General features: G+C 42.8%; 2 protein-coding genes across 7 annotated transcripts; one reads left to right on the forward strand and one right to left on the reverse strand.

Annotated features, from left to right (window-relative positions):
• Positions 1-910: 910 nt before the first annotated feature.
• Positions 911-5,950, reverse strand: Ssdp (Sequence-specific single-stranded DNA-binding protein). Of its 2 annotated transcripts, none has more exons than XM_086839298.1 (2): positions 5,574-5,950; positions 911-3,640 (listed from the first exon to the last, which is right to left on the reverse strand). In XM_086839298.1, exon 2 carries the CDS (start codon positions 3,081-3,083, stop codon positions 1,740-1,742), a length of 1,344 nt encoding a protein of 447 aa, XP_086695424.1. In that variant the 5' UTR covers positions 3,084-3,640; positions 5,574-5,950; the 3' UTR covers positions 911-1,739. The 2 variants fall into 2 exon arrangements, with proteins under 2 accessions (XP_086695424.1, XP_020816630.1); XM_020960971.2 differs by having other exon boundaries at positions 5,083-5,932.
• Positions 4,239-23,744, forward strand: LOC110190973 (hexosaminidase D). Of its 5 annotated transcripts, none has more exons than XM_086839294.1 (4): positions 4,239-4,274; positions 20,973-21,725; positions 21,837-23,248; positions 23,434-23,744. In XM_086839294.1, the coding sequence occupies exons 2-3, from the start codon at positions 20,973-20,975 to the stop codon at positions 23,211-23,213; spliced, it is 2,130 nt and encodes a 709-aa protein (XP_086695420.1). In that variant the 5' UTR covers positions 4,239-4,274; the 3' UTR covers positions 23,214-23,248; positions 23,434-23,744. The 5 variants fall into 5 exon arrangements, with proteins under 5 accessions (XP_086695420.1, XP_020817326.2, XP_020817325.2 ...); XM_020961667.2 differs by lacking the exon at positions 4,239-4,274 and adding an exon at positions 5,948-7,136; XM_020961666.2 differs by lacking the exon at positions 4,239-4,274 and adding an exon at positions 7,387-7,725.
• The last annotated feature ends 1,012 nt before the right edge of the window (positions 23,745-24,756 follow it).

The raw sequence follows: 24,756 nt of genomic DNA on the forward strand, positions 1-24,756 counted from the left end.
AAAGGATGGCAAGCACAGACATTTACAAGATTATATATGTTTTATGTACTTTATAGACTTTTGTTTGTACAGCATTCATGTTAGCTTAAGTGTGATATTTTGAAGTAAACATTTTTTTAAGGTTAGGTTTCTACAATTTGCCGTTGCCTTGCTGCCGTTATTTTACGAAATATATATAAATATACTTTTTATATGCATATTAAACAGCTAAATCTTATAGTTATGCGCGTAGCTATCTTGCAATAAATTAATGCATACAATAGGCTACAATCTGTATCTGCTTCCGTTTCGGGTTCTGTCTATATATATAATGTTTACATACATATATGTAGCGTTCTATATAATTTTCTTTCGCTGTCCCTACTAATGCACACACATGATGCCGTGAGGAAATCGAAACGAGTGCAAACTGTGGGAAAATTATCGTACAGATCGTATCTCATATCTCATACAAAATGGTATTGCTCGCCGTTGGAAGGAACTTAAAAAAACGATTTTTTCCATTTTAGTTCGTTTGGTTAAAATATAAATACATGAGAGAAACAATAAGACACAAAACAATACAACAAATACAAACTTCAGGCAAACAAAAACAAACAAACACAGAGACGGGGAGATAGACAGTGCCAAGATTACAATTTGTACAATAAGAATTAGGAGGAATATAATTTAAGGGACAAGCTTAGGCATACGGGCCAGCAGTTCGAGAAGAGTGCATGTTTAGTACGATCGTGAGTTAGTTACAGACTATCCATATAGTACATGTCCAATAATGCTAACTATATACTCAACTAGGTATTATCATTATAAATATATATCATTCATATTATGCTTGATTTCATTCTTTTCTGTTGCGCCTAGCTCAACATAAAAAAAAGTGATTCGCGATTATAATTTCCTTGTGTTTTCCTTTTCGGTATAAGCGAGATATAGATGACTGATTGGATTGATTTGGAGGAGGAGTATGAGTCGGGTCTGGTGTGAGGTTACGTAGTGATCCGTTGTAACAACTAAACTAAACAGAGGACTCACTTAATTAGTTGCGTACATGTTTAACATTACTTTAAGTATATATTTGCTTGATCATTAAGATTACTGCTGTTGCTGTTGCCTTTACTGCGGGGTTTTGCATCCTCTACTTTTTAATATCTTGGTGATTGTTCGTTCTGCCAGCACCGCCACTGCCCCATATCGTCTTTATCTTTCTTGTTGGTTGAACTTTCGATCGAAAACTAAAGTTAAGCATAGAATACAACAGACAAAACGAACTTATTTAAAAATCAACAGTGGGAAATCAAGGCCGATCATAGACAGTGGCAGTGGCAAACGCCCGTTTGGATCCTTACACAGTTTTACATTTTACAAATTGTTGCTTGCTTTTGTCGCTTTAGTTTAGTCTATTATATTTAAGGGCTTTTTGTTATGTTTTCGCTTTTGTTTTTGTTTTGCCTTTCTCTATTTCTCATACATGCGTTAAATGTTAATTACTTTATGCTTATGTATCAAGGATTTCTACTACCGCGTTTTTATTTGCTGTTTTGCTGTGTGTGTCGTCGCCTTCAGAAATTGTTGCCGCCATTGCTGAGCAGGTTAGAGGCGGCGGCCCCCAGAGCAGCAGCCGCTATGGAGGCGGCTGCCGAGGAGCTGCCGGCTGACCCATTGGACGCCGCAGCTGCCACTACTGCCGCCACAGCGGCGGCCACTGTGTTGAGATGCTGCTGCTGTTGCTGATGATGTTGTTATGGCATGAAGTAGTCCGGATGATCTGTGTCTTTCTCGAACCGCTTGGCCTCCTCGTGCATGCTCTCCTTGATCTTCAGAATGGCCGCCGATTCGGTCTGGTCGTTCTCGCCTGGTCCTCCGAATCCGCCTAGATTATAGTCACCCATGCCGCTGCCAGAGTCTTCGCGCGGCGTCCCAGGTCCTCCGTTGGCCGGTGAGTTTTTCATGCCGTCCAGGCCAGTGCCATCTGGTCCACCGCCACCATTAAGTACAGGGCCCATCGAATTGGGCCCGCCGCCCATCGGTCCCATGCCACCTGGTCCGCCTCCACCGCCGCCGCCATCTGGTCCGCCACCCATCGGGAATTCGGGCTTCATCAGGGCGTACATACTGTCACCGGGTCCTCCCACAGGTCCTCCTTGCGTGTTATCCTGTGGCGACGGCATGATGGGCGTTCCAGGGCCAGGCGGTCCATTCGACCCGGGACCTGGTCCATAGTTGCCTGGCGACGATGACGAGTAAGCATTCAATGGCGCCGAAGCGTTGGGCTGCCATTGCGGTGGTCGGCCTCCTGCTCCACCCATGCCCATGGGTGGCATTCCACCTGGTCCGGGTGCTGGTCCGCGCATCCCTCCAGGTCCACCGTAGCCCATTGGTCCCATGCCGCCGGGACCGCGTGGCGGATTCATACGCGGATTCATCGGTCCCATTCCGCCTCCGGGCCGAGTGGGGTCCATACTGTTGGGCATCATCGGCTGACCGGGCGGGCCGTTAAACTCGTTACCCATGCCCTGCATGCGCACGCCTGGACGTGGTCCACCCGGATATCGGGGGCCGCCCATGAACGGCGGCTGGCCGGGCATCATCTGGGAGGGCGGCGGCTGGGGACTGGAGGCATGCGTAGGCGGCGAAGGCCGCATGGTCGAATTGGGGAAGAAATTGGGCCCCATTGGTCCTCCAGGACCCATTGGACCTCCATCGCCACCGGGTGGCATCTGGCCAAGTGGACTTGGTGCCGGTCCACCGGCATTGTGGGGACCACCGGGTCCGATGCCATTCACTCCATAGCCGGAGCTAACGAATCCGTAGTCGTGGAAGGCCTTGGCCTCCGAGCTGTGGTCGCACTGGTCACGGCGCTCTGGCGCCGCACAGTATAAATCCCAGAAGACACACCACCAAGTGTGCAGGAATCCCGGTGGCTCTCCAAGCGTTATGTTCTTCTCCCACCGGATCTCCGAGAGGAATGTCTGTGCCGCCTTCTGGGCGCCGACATGAAGCAGATATTCGTACACGTACAGGGCCAGCTTCTCGCGGGCCTGGGCATCCGATGGCACCGCTGATGTCTTTGACTTTCCGTACATTTTACTGTGGCTTGTGATGTTGTTAATGTTGTTGTTGGTGAAGCTGAAGCTGAAGCTGAGACTGGAGCTACTGCTACTGGTATTGTTATTGCTGGGGCAAGGTGGTCTCGGTTCGGTTCGGTTTTCTCTCCTCTTTGCGCTTGAAGTTCGCTTTTCGTCTACCAACTTCCACCTTATTTAAATTTATACTTTTATGTACTTTTCGAGGCTCTTGCTGTTTCCTCTTCGGCTGCTTCTACTGCTTCTTTTGCTGCTTCTTCTTCAGCGGCTGCTGCTGCGCTGCTACTGCTGCCGATGTTGTTGTTTTTTAATTGGCCGCGCTTTGGGCTCACGCAGCCGTTCTCCGCCGCTCTATTACTTCCACCATTTTAATAAAAAATTTTACCGTGGAGCGAATGGAGATTAAACACACACTATGTGCTTTTACTTTTTGGATTTTTACAATATAAACTTTTTAGCGCGCTCTCTGCGGTGTTTCGCTACTTCTTCGTTTTACCGTTTATTTTTTTTCAGGTATTTTTTCTGCCTGATTGTTGCTGCTTCTTCTTGCACAACCACTAAAAACAGAAAAAAGCAGAGGGAGAGAAAGAGAGCATGAGTGAGAGAGGGCAAAGTGAGCGACTTTGTGTGTATGTATGTGTGTTGCAAATTTTCGTGTGCCTGTGTTGCGTACGGGAGTGTTGATCTGTGTGTGTGTGTGAGCGAGTGTACTTGCGTGAGTGCGAGAGAGGGAGCGCGCGCATTGTCGACAAAACGGCACAAGTGCCACACTAACCGTCAAAAGTTTTGGCCCCAAAACCTGAAAACTTTTCGCCAAATTGTGTTTTGTAGACTTGTCTTTTAAATTGTTCGTTAGAGTTTAATTTTTGGTGATTGAATAAGTTGAAATAAAAATAATATATTTAACTTTATTAGCAATCACAGGAATTTTTTGTAAAATTAAATTTCATCTAATAATTTGAATTAACCAAAATTGATGAATGTAAATAAAAATCTTTAATTTTGTTGCACAATTATGAAGTCAATTTCAACAATTCACAACTATTTAAACGTCTCTGTACTTGAAAAATTTAAAAGTTATCCAGCGATTTAGGATCCCTTATCCCTCCCTACTCTTATTTTGATGCATTAATAGTTTAGTCTGATCGCAAACTTATTGGCTTGACTTTGGTGCTTCGCTCGTTCCGCCAGGTGAGTGAGTGATGCTCCTGGCCTCTCGGCCAGGTCGCTTGGTAGGTAGCAAAAGGCCAACGGGTAGGGCAGTCAAATGGCTGGTTGGTCGTTCGAAACGAAATTCATCTCCAGAATTCACGCCGATGCCCGGATACTGCCGGCACTGTGTGGGGATTGGGATTGGGGGATTGACAGCGAGTTGGCGCGGGAGTGAGCTGTCACTCGGAGAGACAGGGCGCGTGGCGATAAGGCCAATTGGTTTGGCGGACAGGTGCATCCGTTACTAAGCACTATCGAATATCTAATGGCACGGAAAACTGTACAGAACTCGGCCGATTTGAATACGGCAGTCCCGTCTCTCTGGGAGTCTCAAAAATGTACACAGAGAGCGAAGCTATAGACCGTGTCAGCTGTTATCATTTTAGCCAGAAATAAGAAAGCAGAGGGTGTTATTGGGCGCCTATTATGAAACGAGCGATGTAGAACCGTCTCATCGAGATCGATTTTTAGTTGCCACTTCCCAGTTCTGAGGGCTCCAAGTACCAAGGGTTCTGGCACCGACGATCAAATACCGGTCGGTGTTGGTGTTTCTCCATCGCTCTCTTTATCAGCTTCGACGCTGCCCCCAGAACGGCAAGGGGAAAAAACAAAAATGAGAAATATCTACATTACTACCGATATTTCTCCATTGTTGTTGTCTAGCTGAAGACGTCATCAAATTCGGTACGCGGGTTTTCTCTCGCACGTTCTACTTTTTGCCACACACACTCGGGCGCACACAGATGGCTATTTGTTGTTATTGCTGCTGTCGCTGTTGCATACGCACCTTTTACTGTTTGTCGCCCTAATACTTTGAATACTATTATTATTTGGCCGAGCCGAGTGTCGTGCTGCTGATTGCCGATTGCAATTTTATCACAAAATCAACAAGAAACACAAACAGACACAAGGCGAGAGGCTGCTGCTGCTCTGCTCCGCTGCTGATGGCTGCGCTCGCGAGACAAGACAAGAGAGAGAGCGAGTGCGGGCGCGAGAGCCGCGGGGCGAGAGAGACGGAGATATAGAGAGGGAGGAGCGATAGCGAGAATACGGAATTTTATTACAATCTCATTGATTTTTCGTATTCGTATTTGTATTTGCGGCTCCCCGGTTCTTCACATGTTTTGCGCGCATACATATAATTATTTATTATTAAACCGCGCGCTATTTTACTTCGTTTTTCGCACCAATTCTCTTGCGTTGAGTTGTGGTTGTGGGGATTCGTTGTGTGTGTATGTATATGTGCGTGTGTGTTTTTAATTTCTTTTCTAAACACACTTTTCGCCGTAGCCGCTGTTGTTGCTGGTTTAATTTTTGCAAGTTTTCTCTTCACACGCCTTTCATTCGCCGTGCGCTTTGTCCGTGTATTCGACGATTGCTTTTACTGCTGCTGCTGCTTCTTCCTCCACTAAAAATCGGCTCTTTTTTGCCTGTACGAAATTTTCACAGCGAGTTAGTCCGTTGAAATGCATTTTAAATTGATGTCATTTCAATAGCAAAGAACACTTTCACATTTTCACTATGATATTAATTATTTATAAGTTTGCTTTATTCGTTATTACACAGGGAATTCGTATAAATATTTTTACTGCTACAAGTTGTTGAGGCTTTTCTGTTCGCTGGCTTGGGTCTTTGCTAAGTGGTATTAATGCAATGAATGGAGCTGGTATCTCTAGCATTGGCGAGTAGAGGGACCAAGTTTTTAAAAAATATGACTTCAATACAAATCCAATAAGAACGATAGTATCGTATCAAAGTAAAAAAGATTAGATTGTTTATTTTTCTATCAAATTTTCATAATAATAATAAAAAAGTGCTTCCTAAACTGCTTGTCGTCTCGTGGTGGTGTGGCTCCTCCTTTGCTTAAAAAGCCGGGTTGTCAAATTTATTTCGCACATTGCCGTAATAAGAACACTGCACTTTGCATTTATGGCTACATAAACTAAACAATATTTCAACTTTTATTAAATATATAATTATAATAATAAATAACTAGTTATTAAAGATAATAATAATAATATAATAATATAGTTTTTAGTTTTATTCTTTTTGATACTTCAATCAGAATGGATGAAATTGAAATATCGAAGATATTTTTGTATATAAGAAAATAATAATAGTAATATTAAATATCACTAAAATATCGATATAATGATATACTTTCAACAACCCTAGCCGAAATATCCGAATTGTCAATTTGTCACTCTTGCACGCAGATGATGGTAACTTATAAAAAAAAGGAAACAAATTAAAAATACATTTGAAAAAAGAAAAAACGGAATTTCGGCTTACCGTAATTCATTCTAATCTTACAAATTAGTCCGATTTGGCGGAAAAAAAGCAGAAGCCGCAGCCTTGCACTATTAATGAATTTTACATCCAACCCGAGAAGAAAATCTGTTAGCGTGTAAAATGGCGTAAGATGTAAAATGTTAAATAACAACTTCGGAATTCAGAGAGACCAAAAGAAAAATATCAAAAGACAAAATAAAATATATTGATATATTGGTATTTTGATCTATTTTCAACAACAAAAAACCACCCGACAACGACAAGGGAGAATTCTGTTAATTTACATCTACCCGACAGCTAACGAGTGCGAATTTAGTTAATGAGAGCAGGCTGCTAATGCTACCCCAAGGGCGAGAATTCTTCTCCATGTATCTGTAAACGCGTAAAATGGTGTTAGATGTAAAATGTTAAATAACAGCTTCTGAATTCATTTGGAAAAATGTTCAACAACCTGAAAGTGCACCTCCGTAAATTTCACTAAAAACAAAAGTTGCGTATTGAGTTTGTCGCTTGCAATTAATACAATTGGTTTTATGATGATGCTAATAGGTGAGTGCATTTGTTATTATCGTTCTACTTGTTATATCAAGTTGGCAAAAGCCGGTGGTGTTTATGTGCATTTGGGTTTATGTATGTGTGATAGGCGCCCCTTGTAACAGTATGTTTGTTTACATTTGGCGCTCTAACGGTGTTAATTTGAAACACATTCAATGCGCACGTCCCGCTGCACAGTGGGGCACAAGGCAAAACTTGGACATCAAATCAACTAAGCGTGATACAGGGGTGAATCGAAATCATCATTTGAATCTGAATCTGTTGGCATCGGTTACCCCACTGTGCGCCGCTTGCCGCCAAATGAAAAGCTCTTGCCGCCAAATGAAAAGCTAAAGCGATTCAGAGTCTCGTGGCATATAAACAGTGCTGAAGTTTAGTGAAACTGCAACGGTTCTCGGCTCCTGAGCGCGTGCTGCTCCTTTTTTGGGGTGCATTGCCTGCAATTTACGCGACTCGCGCGATTATCCTGACGTGATTTTTTTTACGCCAATGCAGTTGGGCAATTTGAATGCCGAATAAACGCCACTTAAGTTCTGAATACCTGGCGAGTCGAAAAGGATAAAAGCATAAACAGGCCATAACAGTTAAGTTCGAAAACAGTTGAAAAACAAAAGGCCAATAGTTAGTTTATTTAACTGTTTGCGTATTCACGAGCACGTGATGACCGATTTAAAGCGTTCGCCGACCAATCTGAGCCCCACTTTAAGGCTTTAACCCCTTTCTATCTTGAAAAATTCAAATATATAATAAAAATTAAAATTGTGAGAGATTAAAGGTGTTAACCTAGTGTCTCACAGAAAGAGCTGTGGATTTAAAACCAATTTAAAAAGTACTTAAAAGTATTCAATAAAGTACTGAAGATCATTTTCGTAAGGTGTAGTATTTTGAACCAAAGTTTGGACAATAATTTAAATAGACCTCAACTCCATAGCTTTTCTTAGGCATCCTTGACTAACTTATTTATTATTGCAGACAATCCTGGTCAGACAAATAAAAATAAATATTATGAAGTCAACTGGGGTTAAGAGCTTTGCTTATTTTGCATATGACCCCAGTAGTCTGACGTTTAACATTGGAAAGTGTTGAGGCCTCCGGCCATGTTGGGCATTCAAATGGAACACGGCAAAGCCCCCAACATCCGAGCATCCCAATCCAGCCCCCAGTGAGCAATCGTTTACCAAATGAATAATGTCGCTTTCGGGGACAAAGGACGGGTATTTTGTCCCCTTTGTCAATTTTTATTTGACACATTTTATTGGGCAAATCGCTTGGCATTCGGTAATTCTTTTGCATTTCTAATTCTGTCAAAATCGAGGGCGACATTTCGCCCGGGGCAGCAGGTCCGTCCCAAGGGTAAAATTTCTGTTTTTTTTGTTCACTCTAAATTGGAATCGAAATCAGATTTTGTGCTGATCTGTCTGTTTGTTTGTGGCAGCCATGGCTCCTCCTCCTGTTGACTTTCGTTTACAAACATTAGTTTTTTGCAATGTTGGCGCTTTTCCACCACCCGAAAATGCATCCATAAACGCACACACGCATACACTCTTCCACCTCTCCACCCCCTCTGACACATTCAATTAGAAACATTTCGAACATTGAAGTGCATTGCTTTCGAGGACTCAGTCGTGCAGCAGCTGCATCTGTCACCATTAGCGGTAAAGTTTATATCCCCAGTTGGGGCTCACGGTTCGGGATTAATTTACATTTAATGTGTCGCACGTTATTCCGCCTGATTCATAACTCTCTGTAATTGAATTAAGTTTAAATTAATGGCATTATCTTGATATTTTAATATTCGTACATAAATAATTGCTTGACACTTTAATCCTTTCTGCAAATTGACATTTCGCCATGTTAATATACAAAATATAGATATTTCTTGATTGAAATGCAATCATTATTTCGATTCCTTTTTTTTTGTTTACTGTAAATTCGATTGGGATTGCCTGACTATATAGTATTTTTTGTGCAGATTAAGCGCAAGCGAGTGAATCATTTGTGGAACGATAACTACCACGCTTCCTTGCAGTCCCAATCTTACTGCCTGTATCGTTTTGTGGAGCAGCTGCAGCCGGATTTTGGCATCGCACTGACGCAAGCATATTTCAGTGGGTCAGGGTGGTGGGGAGTGAGTGCTGCGGTTGTTGCCAGCCAGGATTTATGAAGCACCGCACACTCCGATGGCAGGCGTTTCCGTTTCCGCCTTGCCTCTTCCTGCTGATCCTTTTACTCTTCCCTTGTCCGTGCTCCTGTCGTCTTCCAAGTGCAGTCAGTGTGTTCAGGTTGCTGCACTTGTAATTCAATTGCCTTAAAAACGTTGATTTACAATAACACTTTTATTTCGAAGGCTGTACTTGAGAGTAGAGCTCTGTCAAGCAATACCCCCAAAAGCTTAATCGGTAGTTTTCCGAAAATCTTATATTAAATTGGTAATAAAACTTAATTATATGTGGCTTGTAGGTTCCGAGTGCAAGTTCTTTATTATTATGTTATTGTAACGCTTATAATATATAATAATAATATATCAAGTTTGGTTTAGTATAGTGTACTATATATAATATAGATTTTACTACACTTCATAAGACTTTTATGCAACCAGAGATAGTATTATTTTGACCACAGCTCTGTTTATATTTACATACCTTACATAAATACCAGCAATTAAATACAACCTGAAGTGCGGCCCAGAAAAGTAGGCAACATAAAGTGTCTTACCAGTCATATTTCCTTCTTTCCAACTCCCTTCAAGTGCTGTCATATTGTTCTGCGGTTCAATATCTTACTGCAGACATCCCTTGAGAAAATACATCTGTATATATGGATATATGTATATATATTGTATGGCCTAATTAAAGCGTTCTCGCCGCAGTTAATTAACGTAATTTTGATTAACGCCCCAAAATTACATTTAAATATTTCATTAGCAACGGGAAACAGGGGAACTTTTCACACACACACTCACGCTCCCAGCCCACTCACATATTCACACATTCACACTTTGGCCACCGCAAGTGAGCGTCCAAAGTTTAAGGCAAATGGAAAAGCGGAAGAGGGAAAATCAGAGAATATTTTTACAATTTTCATAAACGCATGAACAAGAAGCATGGTAAAGTTTCACACGCACACACATCTGCCAGATGGACAGAGAGGGCGAGAGCTGTGTATAGTTTAAAACAATGGGACCTTTTCCCACGGGGCGCCTCCTGTCCAGGCTGTTCAATCCGCTGAGGCCGAGTGGCGCTGAATTGGCGGCCAGAATCCAGGATGTAATTCAAGGATATGCGATGGGCGGCAGAGGAGAGACGAGGAGAGAAATCAGAGCCAGAGGCAGCCATGCGTGCAACGCAACCTGCGGTACGGAATGGGTAAAAAATTAAGGATGTGTGTAAGCAGAGGGACAAACGGAAGTACTCAGCTCTGATAGGGATTAATCCAGGTGGGTTCCAATTAACAGACATTCGTTATATATACATAGTTTAGAGAGGGTTGAAAAGAGTTCAAACAACAATGAGATAATTCAGAAGATTTCAAAATTTTTAGAGGCATATTTGATTAAAAACAGTGGAACGGACTGAAAGGACTTGAAGATTTAAGCTATAGGATTAATACTAAGATAGTAAAACTTACAGAATTGGAAATATATTTATATTTACTAATAGGTATTATAGTTCAAACTCAGTAAAATATCTGTAAAATGACGTAGGTTATTCCAATTCTATATGTATGTATCTGGCCAGGATGAAAATCCTTGGATTTGGCTTACCAACTGTGCCCTTTTGTAAGGATTTGTTGTTGGCTCGCTGTGGCCAGTTGTTTGGCGATTGTGCATACATCCTGTGCTTCATTTAAAACTTATTTACAGTTCTCCCGCTCCCGCTTCTGTTGATGTCATTGCATGGGGACATGGTCTGCGACCTGGGGGGAAAGCCAAAGATGCGACAGGACATGTGGTAGGAAGGATGGGTTGAGCTGTGCGTGGGCACAAATTATATTTGCATGAGTGCGTATTGAAGTCAGACCATTTTCCAGTGGCAATCGGCAGGGGCCAGCAGGGGCGGCCTGACGGTGACAACCAAAATGAAAACAGTGGCAGTGTAAACAACCAGGACGTGCGGCATGATGCGCAGGATATGGAGGATAAGGGGGAAGTACGTGCAACATGCAACAATAGCATTAAACTCTCAGAAACCGCACACACCCAGACACGCACACACACACACACTGGCCCCGTTAGCGGAATCTCATTTGGAAGGCTGGGAAAATACGCCGCATTTCTGGCATGCAAAATGCGGGTGCGGGTGACGAAGGGACAGAGGCAGAAACCGAACTGACAACAGTTGGCAGGAGTCCTGCGGACCTGCAGACACAAGTTTCCTAGGCTCATTTCGTGCCCCCCAATGGTGCAACCCTGCCCCAATTTAGCTGCAACTTTGTTGGGGGCATTAGAAGTTCGTTCGTTACTGTGTTTTGGGAGGCGCAATCAAAAGGACAACTCGAGGCGAGTCTTTACACCGATGCGCCAACTGAAGAAGTTTTGAGTGGCAAGGAAAATATGTTTACGCGTGCAATGTATAATCAGATATACTTTCTGTTCTTTATCGCAGCTTTACTATTAAAAAAAGTCAACAAAAGAATTCCTATGGAATTTCGATAACAATTGTTATAATAAATTATTCCTTTATGGTCAGCAGTTCCGTCCGATTGTTTAACTTCATTTCATTAATTATTTAATCCAATTTTACTTAATACACACGGCGTTATTTGAATTAAACTTTCAAATTGTTTCAAACCGAAATTCCCTGGTGTGGAAATGTAGCGTGTTACATCTTCGTTGTGCTGAAATCTGTTTGTTTTTTAGCCTTTTAAAGCTCGCACCACTTTGCATTCCTATTTGCATTTACAGGATGCAAAATTAAAAGCCCGGGGAACCGGAAAGGAGGCAGGACAAACGGCTGCGGCAGAAGCAGAAAAAGGAAGAGAAAGGGAAATCGTTATTTGCTGTTGCACTTAATGCATCCAAATTGTTATAATTTGCACGGTAATTTTCGCTTTGGCCCGGAATGAAATTAGGGAAAATATTTTAATTACTGCAGAATGTTGGAATTATGCAAATGCGGCCTAAAGGCGGCAGAAAGCTGTGTGCAAAATATGGAAATCCTCTGCCTAACGTTTTGTTTGTCTAAACTTAAATGGCTTTCTCAGTTTTCTCGAAGAACAGGCTTAGGATGGAGTTTAATTAGACTTTGGATTTTACCCATTTCCGTCAGCTAATCTCCGCTTTATCCCTGTGTGTGTGCTCGCCCGTCTGTCTCGTTGTTTAATTAATTTTTAAGACATTTCAGGGGCGATGCAGAAGGACCACGAAGCGTGCGGTTGACAGCTCAAGCGAAGTTGCGCATACGCCGAGTTGTCGGGCGCTGCACCGCCGTCTGACAGTGATTAATTCGCCTGCATCCGAGTCGGTTTCCCCACACTGCGGCTGTCGAGGCGAATTTCCTGACTGTCCATTGGACGCAGGTTCTGTGATATTCAATCGAAAGCCACTCCTGAAAGTGGCCGAAAAACTTAAGCTCTTGCTTTGTTGATCTTTGCTAACGCCGAAAGCCATGGCCATCAGCCATCTAAACAATTGACCGAAAGTTTCGGTTTGACTAAAGTGTTTGACATGTCCTGGTTACCCTTTGGGCACGGAGCTCAGATGAGACACAAGACACGTACATGCCGAATGTGCTTTAAAAGTTTCCATTGTATGCGCACCGTGGGAAAAAGGGGGCGGCCGGCTGCAGTTGCACATTAAGGTGCTTGCCACATGGGAGCTGTAAACTTAAAACAGGCAAAGTTTTCATTCGACTTTATGGGAACTTTGTTGACTTTTCAATTGATGTGCAACTTAATCCAGATGGGACACGAATTACCAGAGTGTATCTAAGTTTATCTGTCTGTTATAGTTATGCATTCTGGGATGTGTTTAAGCCTGTAATCGTTTTATTGTAAGCTTTTGAGTAAAAATATATATGCATGCATTTGACTTATTTGCATTTTTAGTTTTGTTATATGTATTCTAAATGTTTCTGGCAGAACATAATCCTGTTGGTATAATTGAATTTAAGTGAAACTTCGTTTGAATAGACTGACAGTTATTCCTTGTAAAAGTGTTTTAATAACATAGTTTATCTAAGGAAATATTAAGTTATGTTGAGATCTCTATACAGTTGTCTTAATACAATTGACTTATCCTTATGTAACACGGGGCCACAAAATGCTTTCTATTCTGATAAATGTATAAATTGGATTGAACTGTAACTACCCTTAGAAAAACTATAGGCATCCTTCCTTCCCTATGGTATATTTCTATTCATTTGTAGCTCATTCAATTGTCTGAACGTTTTAATTGTCTTAAAATAATTAAATCAGTTTCATTTAATCTCTTCCCCCGAGCATTAAGCCTAAGCTCTCTTATCCGGCTCTGCAGCAATGTCTGGTTCAAAATTGCAACTTTAAACCATTTCCAGCTGGCATCCATCAGCTCGTCAATGTAGTGGAACTCGAAAGCCGATGGAGAGCTTAGCTTCCTCTCCCTGCAGAGTTACTTAATAATTCATAAACATCAATCAGAGTCTCGGTCTCCGCTCAAGTGCTGGGTGATGCCAGTCCTAGAGAGTGCATTCCATCAGCGATGCCAGAGCAGCTGCCTTGTTAGGAGCGCCTCTCCATATGCCCTCCCAGCCGCTCCATTTCCTCCAGAGGGAGGATGTCAACACTCTGCCTGCTTTCGGGTCTCTGCATTAGTAAACATTTTGTTGTCAGCGCTCGTCATTTGCTGTCATCAGGCGACAAGTCAACACACAGCAGGCGATGCACTTGGGGGCGGATGGAAGGCTCCAGAGTCGGAGGGGTTTGGTGGGAGCATAGCCTGCATTTTACTGCCAGCAAAACAAAAGATTTTAATGGCTTTTACGGGAATTAAAAGGCGACCAAAGTTGGTCTTGTTGTGTTGTTTTGACTTTTGCACAAAATGGTACTGCAAAATGACCGGAAGCGGCGGGAAATCAACACAAATGCACCACAGAATTCAAATAAATTTATATACACATTTACAGGCATTTGAATTTCGTTGATATTTCGAATTAATGAAGTAAATTATATGCGTGGCCTGGTGCCTGAGTCTTATCGCTAAATAAATATCACGCATACGCAGTGTTGCCCTGTGTTGAATTCATTTTCCACTTGCAACTCACATTAAGCATTCTTGGACAAAATTGGCTTTATAAAGTTAATATTAACAAAATTGTAGCCAACACAAAGAGGATGCAGAATTTAAAACATAAATAATTATAACTGATATGAGGAAAAAGGCTGAAGACTTTTGAAGTTTGATTTTATTTGTATGACTTGAATACGAATATGAAATAATTCCACATCGTTGGCTAGTCAATTTCGTGTAATACATTTTACCTTGTCATAAACATCTCATCTCAAGACTGAGTAAATCACCCAAAAGGAGATGAATTCATCCAGAGACAGAGAGATTGCACAGTTTTCCATTCCTCCTGCCCAGCTTTTCAATTTATTCGTCCTCCAGTGGAGACTCATAAATCACAGTAAAGCCCATAATGCAATTGAAATCGATGTGCTCACAGCTCAACTGGAGCATATGTGTCTTAGCCTGCCAGGGGCTATGTACAGTCTACAACCATCAGGATTTGCAGTAGAATGAGTGCTCTGTGTTTTCAGTTTGAGTTTTAAGTCACAAAGGCAACGTCACTGTGATATCCTCGGGCACGTTTCGCCCAATAACCAATCGCTGACCACACAACAAATGTGAATGTACCTTTTTCTACATCCCAGGCTGCCTTCTATATATATCTCGCAGGACTATCTCGAAATCGGTGAAGCGTCCAACAAACAAAATGTCCAACCAAACACGTAGCCCATTCAGTCTCCTCGTTCTCTGCTCTGTCACCCGTTTTGTTACCAGTAAAATGCAGCAAAAAATCATTTCAAATTATAAACACGACGCCGTTGAGGGTTCCTTTTGAGCCAGGACACACTTGCAGCGTTGCTACGTGTCCTTGCCGTGATTTTTCTATCCATTAGACGATAGGAATATATGCAACGGAAGGGGTTTTAGAAAGTATATATAACGTATAAAATATATGTAGTAATGATATAGTCTAATTTATATATTTTTTTAACTGAAACATTTCACAGGCAGAGAGAAGAGTTTTGCTTAGAGACATCACATTGACAGAGACCCTGACTTTCTCTTAAGGATCCTATATTGGTATCTCTTAGTCTGTACTGCCAACTTGAACTTCTTTTTATAGATTCGGTTTTTTATTCGCCCTGCAGCTGTTGCTGTGACAGTTGCTGCAGCCTTTTGCTTTTTGCTGCTTAGCGCTTTGGTGCGGACAAACCGAGTGTTGCATAGTTATGGGCGACGACGGAAAGGACGACACTCTGTTCTAATTCTCCCCACAGTTTCCACCACCAACCTTCTCGTCTGCTCTTTTTCCGCTCTAAACTTTTGCAGTTATAATCTACTTATGAAGTAGGTAACAACGTTTTTATTAAGTATGGACAGCGCCGAAGTAAAAACCGGAATGCAGACAATTTTCAAAGCTTTACAAAGTTTTGCTTTCCAACGTGGCAAGTTTGTTAGTTTAGCGGGGGGATGGAAATTGCTGAGGGGAAATAGGGAAATGTGGGACTAGTTCATCAGAGTTTTTTCATTTCATTTTAGCTGGCGACAAGTTCCATTACTTTTCTGTTTGTTCCAATTCCCATTCACAGTCTGTTTGCCTTGCCAATTATTATTTTTTGTCGAGCGGGGGGACGGAGTTCGGTAGGTGGAAATATTTACATGCATTTGATTGCCAATTTTTGTTGCCAAACAATATAGCATTAGTAGCCTATTTTTTTATGTTTATAATTGCTAGTCAAAAATGCGTTTTATTCCAAGGACATTATCCTCATTGAGCTGGCAAGAAAGACAAATAAATAAATAAAGCAATGAAAGGAGAACTCCATAAAGAACACTCTGTATATATTTCGGAATAATCTCAATCCTAGCCTCTGATCTGTCGTTCCTTCTTACTTTCAACTGCTAAATCACTGGCAATCCTTTCAACCAAATTTAGGAGGTCCAACCCGACGCTTTATGACCACATCCAGATGCATAACTCGAATCCAACCCTAGCCTCAGCTCTTTGGGGCAAGTGCTGCTCTCTGGCAAAACTGGTGAAATTTATTTGAATGGCCATTGAGGCATCTTGAGGCCACTCCGAGAAAGCAGCCGGAGGGCAGTGCAGAGATGGATATCCACAGCCCTCAGTTCAGCCTCCATCTAATGGACGTTAATAGGGCGTTAAATTGCCTAATTGTCGATTATGGCTCTCGGAGCGATAAGGTACCACAGGGAAAGGAGAAAAAGTAGCACATAATTTTGCATGCCCATTAATAAGCCTCGGCTTCAGACTCTTCGTAATACTTATGTTTTGCACTAAGAAAAATATGGATATTTAGTAGTTTATCCTATTTATTGTTTGTCATAGCTTATCATTAATTTAAGGACTATTTTCATATATGGTTAGATAGTAAAGATCTAGGCTTTCTATATATGTATATACTCTTTCAGGGCATTATAATTTTAATCAGAAGATTAAAACGCATTGAAGAAATCATTTCCGACCCTATAAACCATACATATTATTGATCAGCATTAACAGCCGAGTCGATCTAGCTATGCCCGGCAATAATTTAATTTTTTCAAAATTTTGAAAATTTGATAAGAGGTTACATCGTTAACATTGTCAAAAATGAAAATGTTTTAAAATGTTTTATAGCTTAAGCTAATTATGCAGCTTTGCCAACCAGCTAAAAACTAACATAGAAAAGGTTTCCGAATTGAAATTAATGTATTTTTGGCTTGGTTATGCTGATTTGAATAATCAATTTGCAAGGGTATAGAAACTTCGACTTCCTTAAGTTAGCTTCTCTTTTCCTTCTTGTTATTAACTGAATTGAAATCATATTTTAAAGTCAAATATTCCACAAGGGATTTAAGCTCGACTTAACCCACTTTTTCTCTGCGTGAACCTTTCCGCTAGACGGTCCCTGAAGTGAACTATGGCCTGACCGGGCGGGAGCTTCATCCTTAAAGCCGAGTTAAGGCAGCTTTCCCAGGGCTTCCTCCCGGACTTTCCTCCCTTCCTGACGTTGCCGTTGCAAGCAAATTTTCTGCTGCTCAAAATGCAATGCAGGGAATGCAATATAAGCGATGCGAGAGCCACTGAATGGGAAAGCCAGAGGAGAGGCTGGAGCAGCACAGCACCATGGAGTGGTCTGGGCAAAAATGCCGACAGCCCTGAGTAACGATACTTACACGCTTAACGTGTCAGCAATTCAGAGAACTAATATACATATATATAAATTTGTTTTCGTCTTTGTCATTTTGAAATGTTTGGAATTTAAAAATTAGTTGATTGGGAATTTATATATTGATCGCTCGTTTTTTGGGTCAATCAATAAAGAAAGGGGGGACTTCAGGCAGATAACTTAGTTGTTTGCTTGGGGAATTTATGAACATTTTTCTAACGTACTTGACATACTAAATATATTTATTTAAATTTAATTTAGTAAAAAGGTCTTCTCTTTACAATTCCATTTTTAAATCATTTTATTTACTGATACTGATGACCATTAATATATTATCTATTAAATACATATATTATAAACAGACCACCAGTGCATGGAGTAAAGTCCATCAGCACAGCCGCTTTAAGGATCATTCATGTTGCCTTTTTTTGGGTGCACTTTTGTTTCGTTTTGAAAAATATTTCAGTTTCGTTTTTAGTCCTGTGGCAAACAGCCAAATTGTGCGGTGGGCGGACACTTCACAGCGTGGTGCACTTGTCCATTTCTGGCACGAGCTCTCGAATGGTTGCGTGGCGGGGTGTCCTGGCGGGAGGAGTGGAGTGTCCTGGCGGGAGGAGTGGAGAGAAGGTCATAGCCAGGGCGGGAACGCAATGAACAAAACGCCTGGCCATGACCACTGTGAATTGTGACTGCAAATTGGCCTGTCGGTTTTGCGGTGCAATTAAATTTAATTTAGAAGTCAGTCGACCCAAACGGTGTTCGGTGCTCTGGCTGACGAGCCAGCCTGATGCAATTAGCAAAAATCCATTGTTCTGTCGAGAGCAGTCTTCTCTCATGGTCTTTGGTCTGTAACCGAGGCCAGGGAAAGTAAACGAACATCAGATGTCTGCACGTCGAGAAAATAATTGTTAAGAAGATGTGTTTTCCTGTTTTCAAAGACTTTCAAGGTTTTATATTGTACGTATTTTTTTTTTTTTATTCTTTCTCAATGAACACGCCAACCTTCGGTTTGGAAGCCTGTTTGGGCATCGCAAGGACCTCTGGTTTCCACAGAAAATTCTACTTAATTTTAAATATGGGAAAGCGAACAAAAATCTAAAAAGAAACGTTGCCACAGAAAATATTATGCAGAGAAAGTTAACGTTTGTACTTAATCATTTAATTTTAAGTTTGTCAGTTATATTATTTCCGAAGTTCATTTAAATTTAGTCGACTTATTAACACGATTTAAACACAATATGTTCTTGTATTGAAAAATCCGATAAATTCCAACATCTCCAAGTGTGAAATTCGACATCAAAGGAGGTGCAAACGCTGCAGGTAGAGTCCCCCTTGGTTTCTGGCTCACGTCACCCGAGAAACACACACACACTTCAAGTACCCCTTTCGGCCTCTGTGCGTTCAGTTTGCTTAGTTGGCTTCTCTATTTTTGCATCCTTGAAAGCTTTTGCCAACAAAGCATCGGAAACGAGAGCACCCGTTCAGAAACTGTTTTTGTGGCTTGGCGGCAGCGTCGGCGGGGCATATAACATACATATAGAACAGAGAGATAGAAAAGAAAAGCCCACACACGTTTTCTCCCGGGGGAAAATGTTTCGAGTGTACAATTTTGGCAACAACATACTTTGGGAGAGTCCTCGACAGAGCAAGCGGTGGGGTTGCCAAAGTAATGCAAATGTGGATTAAGCCAAATGGGTCAGCAATCGGGTTTCGATTGGCTATTTACCAAATGCAATATTGATGACGAGGTTGGAAGCTCTAAATCAATGCGGATTGTGATCTGCGCATGAATAATATTGGGAATAAATATTAAAGTTTCAAACAACTAAAGTTGCGATCAGCTTATAAGTATAATTAAAGAGTGAATTGTTTAATACATTGCACATTGAATTCCAAACCGCAAATTTACTATAGGTTCTTTTCCTCTCATCTGCCCAATTAGCCAAGCCAGCTTTTATTTATTAAATTTGCAATTAAAGCTTATATATACACATAATATAATTACCATCATTGTTAGTTGGGGATCTCCAACCCTAGTATAATTTTCTTTTGTTTAAAATATGAGTGGTTATGGTTTTTATAACATGGTGTGCAAAATGCAATCAAATCGGCAAATTCAAAAGCTGTTTAATTAAGGTTTACAATATTTCACTATAGCTTTTTTTCCAATGTAAATATTTGCATTACCAATTTGTAATTGTTGCCAGTAGCTCATTAAAATCAGCAATTGAATCAAATTGACTCCACCGATGATGATCCACCTCAACCACTCCACTCAACCGACTAACAAGTGTCCACAAGGACCTGAAAGTTTTCCGCATTTGTCTTTCCCCTCCTGCCACGCCACGTGTTGGAGTGTTGGAGTGAGCTAAGCGAAGCCTCAACATTCCGGCACCCGCTGAAAAACCCACTGGAAAGCAAGTGAAAACTCAATTCAATTTCCGTCAGACAGACAGCTGCACATTTCCACTTGAACACTTGCATTTATCGCCTGTCGAACCGTGCCAGTTTTGTTGGTGTTTCACTTGCTGCAGTTGGTGCTGAATAATGCCATATCCTCATCTCCCTCCATCCTCTCCAGCACTGGAGGACTTTTATCTGCCTATTTGTAGTACCTGCAAGTGCTGCACCTATGCGGGCTGTTTGGCTAACCCGAGCTGCTTTTATGACTCTGGCGGAGACTCATTTAAATAAGCTGTCAGTTGTGCCTATTTAAAGAAATGTGAGTAAGCTATCAGGCAAGCTATTCAATCTCCGGAGTAAGACCCCAGGGAACCCTGAGGCTAGGACTGGGCATATAGGTAAACTCACACGCAGTAAAAGTAGAAACTTAAAGCTATAACTTTTCATTTTTTAACAAGTTTAGTTTGAATTAAGTACAAGTGATTATAGCCTTACATGGAGCTCCCTGTTTTAAACCGTATTTATTAGTTTTATTTCTAACTGTGCCCACTGTTGCAGTCCCTTCCTTTTAACCCGAAACCATGTTGCATGGCCGCAAGAGTTGGGCAAGCACAAAGGCAAGGATCCAAGACCGCTGAGGCTGCAAGAACAACAATGGCCGCAGCAGCCCAACCCCTTAACTCAACCTCAATGAGCAGCTCGGCCCGGAACGGTGGCGTATGAGTAACGTGCGGCTGGCGGCAGCAGCGTTTTGTGGGCTGTGTGGATTTATATAGCATAACTCCGGGGGCTACTTGTTGGATCTTCAAATATTTATGAAAAGTGAAGCAAGTTTTTCATCTGCAGCAAACTGCAGTGGCTTACTTTCCGCATCCTTACACTGGAAGGAAATTGCCAAGCAGGGAAAAAAGTGATATTCTTAAGGAAATAGGAAAATCCAAGAAAAAATAAAATTAATAAATGTTATAATCAACTCAAGAACTTTTTAATTTAACCTTCTTCAGCATGCCTATACTTATTCGTTATTTATGTCTATGTTTTTCTTTGCAGATGCACTCAAACTTGTGGATATTTATTTGGCGCCGCAAACTTTCCTTCCTGCTGGTCGTGTCTGGCCTGGTACTTTTCGGCCTTTGGACATGGGCCATATTAATCGATACAACAGCCCCCCAGCCATCTGGTCCCTTTTCCAGCACTGAAAGACTGCAGCAGCAGCAACAGGAACAGGCCACTGGTTACCAGCAGGTACACATCATCCAGAAGCTGATTGCACAGGCCAATCGAGTACTGCGTGCCGAGCGGCTTAAGGATAACGCCGCCGAAAAGGTACTGTCGCCCGTTCAACGCTTGGGGAACGTGCGATTCCTGCGACCCACGCAGGCCAAGAAGGCTCCCCTTCCTATATCCGAGAGCTATCTGTTCGAACAGGAACGCCTCAAGATACTTGAGCAGCAGCAGCGCCAGCGGAACGCCGGTATGGAGGAGCTTAACGCCAATGCCGAGGACGAGCGGATGCTTAGCTCGGCGGAGCGCCAGACGCAGTATGAGCACGAGTTGCAGCGCATGGGAGTGCCGGTGGTGGCTGGCATCGGGCCAGATGGTCCACGTGCCCCTGCCGAGCGCCTTGTCCACCTGGACCTCAAGGGTGCTCCGCCAAAGATAAGTTTCCTAAAGCAACTGCTGCCCATGCTGCGGGCCCTGGGAGCCACGGGTCTGCTCATCGAGTACGAGGATATGTTTCCGTACAGCGGAGCACTCCAGCCTCTGGCAGCGCATAACGCTTACAAGGAAGATGAACTTAGGGTGAGTACATTCATTGTATTTGCTAAACATAATTCGATATACATATATGGCATTTATAATCTGAATATTTCCAATATAGTAAGCTAATTTCAATTTCATGATTGCTTTTAGGACTTCCTGGAGTGCGCTGCTTTACACGGTCTAAGCGTAATGCCTCTCGTCCAAACCTTTGGCCACATGGAGTACGTTTTGAAGTTGTCCGGGTTCGAGCAACTCCGCGAGTTGGCCGAGAGCCCTCAGTCGATATGCCCAAGCCAGCCGCAGAGCATGGCGTTGCTGGAGCAGATGCTCACCCAAGTGATCGAGCTGCATCTTCAGTGTCTGGGACATGCGACACAATCGTCCGCCGTGCCTTTGGCACCCATCCGTTTCACCCACATTCACATCGGTTGCGACGAGGTACAGCGCATGGGTGAGTGCTCCACCTGCCGCCAGCGACTGCGCAGTGAGCTCTTCCTCTCGCATGTGGTAAGCCTTGCGCACTTCATCCGCCGCCAGTGGCCTCAGCTGGGGGTGGTCATCTGGGATGACCAGCTTCGCTCAATGTCCCTCAGCGAGCTGCAGCACTCGCAGGTGGGCAGCTATGTGGAGCCCATGGTATGGGTATATGCCAGCGATATCTACCACTTTATTCAGCCGCAGCTGTGGGATACCTATGCCAAGGTCTTCCCCAGCGCCTGGACGGCCTCGGCCTTCAAGGGAGCCTTCGGGGAGAGCTTGTTGGTGCCACCCCTGCAGCATCATCTGGAGAACAACATTCGCTGGCTCGCAGTAATAGCCAAGGAGGGCGGCCGGTTTGCCAGAGGGCTGCGAGGTCTAGCACTGACAGGATGGCAGCGATACGATCACTTCGCTGTACTATGCGAACTCCTCCCCGTAGGCATTCCCAGCCTGATGACGTCGCTGTCCACTGTCGCCAAGGGCTACTTCAGCACGAATCCTCGTGACAATGAGTTGCTGAGAGTGCTGCAGTGCGTCTTTCAGCCGGACAGCCGGCGATCAGGTCGCCCCTGGCTAGAGCTGCATCCCAATGCCCACCACAGCCAGTTGTTTGCCGTGTGCAGTTATCCGGGCCACATGGTCTTTAAGTACGCCCTGCGACTGTTCGACAAGCTGGCCGAGATCGGGATCTATCTGCAGCAGACGCGCGATCAAAGCGCCTGGCTCTCCGACTACAATGTCCGGCACAACTTCAGTTCGCCGCTAAGGGTGCGGGAGTTGACCGCCCGGACTCCGATGCTGATCGAGGAGCTGCGGGCTATGGCCCGAGAGGCACAGCAGCTGCTGTGGGAGGTGTATGACGAGTACACGGTGACGGAGTTTGTGGAGCAACACATTTACCCCACCATTGCGGCGTTACAGCGGCAGCTGGCCATTGGGGAGACGCTTCTTCAGAGGCGTACCTGGCCGCAAAGGCCGCTTCCGCTGGCTTTGAAGCTGCAAGAGGACATGGGACTGTTGACGAATCAGCAGCAACAGCAGCAGTAAAGAAGATGAGCTGCTTGATTGATCTGATTGGACAGGTAAGTTTGCTCCTTCACAAACTATTTTATGGGACAATCTTAAAAAAAAATCAATGATTTGAGAGCTAAGAACAGAGCAACGCACATCTCCATGCATACCCTGCTTTACACGTTTGGTCCTGCGCATAAGACACCTTTAGCTTTTGCGTTTAAATTAAGTCTACATCAAAATTTACCTATTTCAGAGCCTGGGCGTGACTTCTTTTGATTGCATGTACTTTAATGGTACACGCCGGCTTGGCATTCAAGTCTGGAGTCTTTATTTACTCGCATAGTGATGGCGTTTGAAACGCCCAACATCAGGAGTGTTAACAGCAAGAGCGGCCCTTCCCGAGATCCATGATGCATTGCATTTTCAGCATGTAATACTAACATCAAATGTTCATTTTTTCTAGAGTACTTTGTAAGAAGCGCAACTATACAAGCCAAGAATAAACTAATTAATCAAAATAACTGTATCAAAACTGAAATAAATATCTTTAATTAACGTCTTCCACTTCAACGACTTGATTTAATTTTTAAAGTAGTGGTAAATAGTAAAATGAATGCTTTAGATGGAAGTTTATACATTCAATGAGTGATTTCAAGAAAAATAAATGTTTTAAGAAACTGTTTCAAGTAATATCATTAGTCCATTTTCAAAATGTAAAGAAATTGTTTTGCGCACGCGTATGGAGATCGTTGCATTATGGGTCCCATTAATCTTGGATCTATGGATATCCAACATATTATTGACTCTGAGTACGTAGCCAAAATTGCCTCCATTCAGGATTTATATATGGGAGCCACCCTTCGACGCCCGAACGATAAAATGTCAGATGCGATACGACACCATAAACGGTGACCACCAATGCTTCTGGTCGATTTGGAAAGGAAGCCGCAGAGGCACCCTACTTGGTACATATCAAGGCGGCAGTGCTCCTGATGACTTTCCGTCTGTTTAATGCTACCAAAGACACGACGACATGTGGAGCATTGGCCCCTCCTCAATGGCGCCACCTGGTATACTCCTAGTTTCACATTACAGGCGATGTGAGCGTACAATGCAAGCCATGCCTTCTTTTTATCACTCTTCGTAAAGTGGTAGTTGTCGATTCCTGGGTTTACCTGATGATCTTGCAATTGGGGAACTTCTTGCTCACTCGAAAAAGGTACCAGTTGATACTGAATAGAAGCCATTTGAGATTCGGGTGAATATGGATCGACTTACTTCGATTTCGATTGGATCAATAAATCTGCCTCCTACAGAGAAAAGAATGTCGAGTGCCGGTGGATCTAAGCAAATCTTAATGTTATTGAAAACTCACCTCCTTTTCAATCTTTAACTATAGCTTATCGTAGCACTTTTGTAAACAATTATGCTTGGGCACTTTTTTTAAATCTTTAACAAAATTTCAACAAGCACGCTGCGAAGATCAGTGTTCACCAAAAATGGCGCAAAACTTAAGTGTGACCCCCGCAAAAGTTTTGAGATAGAAGAAGTTAAAGAGGGGTTTCTTTATCCAATA

The sequence above is a fragment of the Drosophila serrata genome, unplaced genomic scaffold (assembly GCF_035046125.1).
Source record: "Drosophila serrata isolate PLE 108 unplaced genomic scaffold, ASM3504612v1 contig_364, whole genome shotgun sequence".
NCBI classification, from domain to species: domain Eukaryota; kingdom Metazoa; phylum Arthropoda; class Insecta; order Diptera; family Drosophilidae; genus Drosophila; species Drosophila serrata.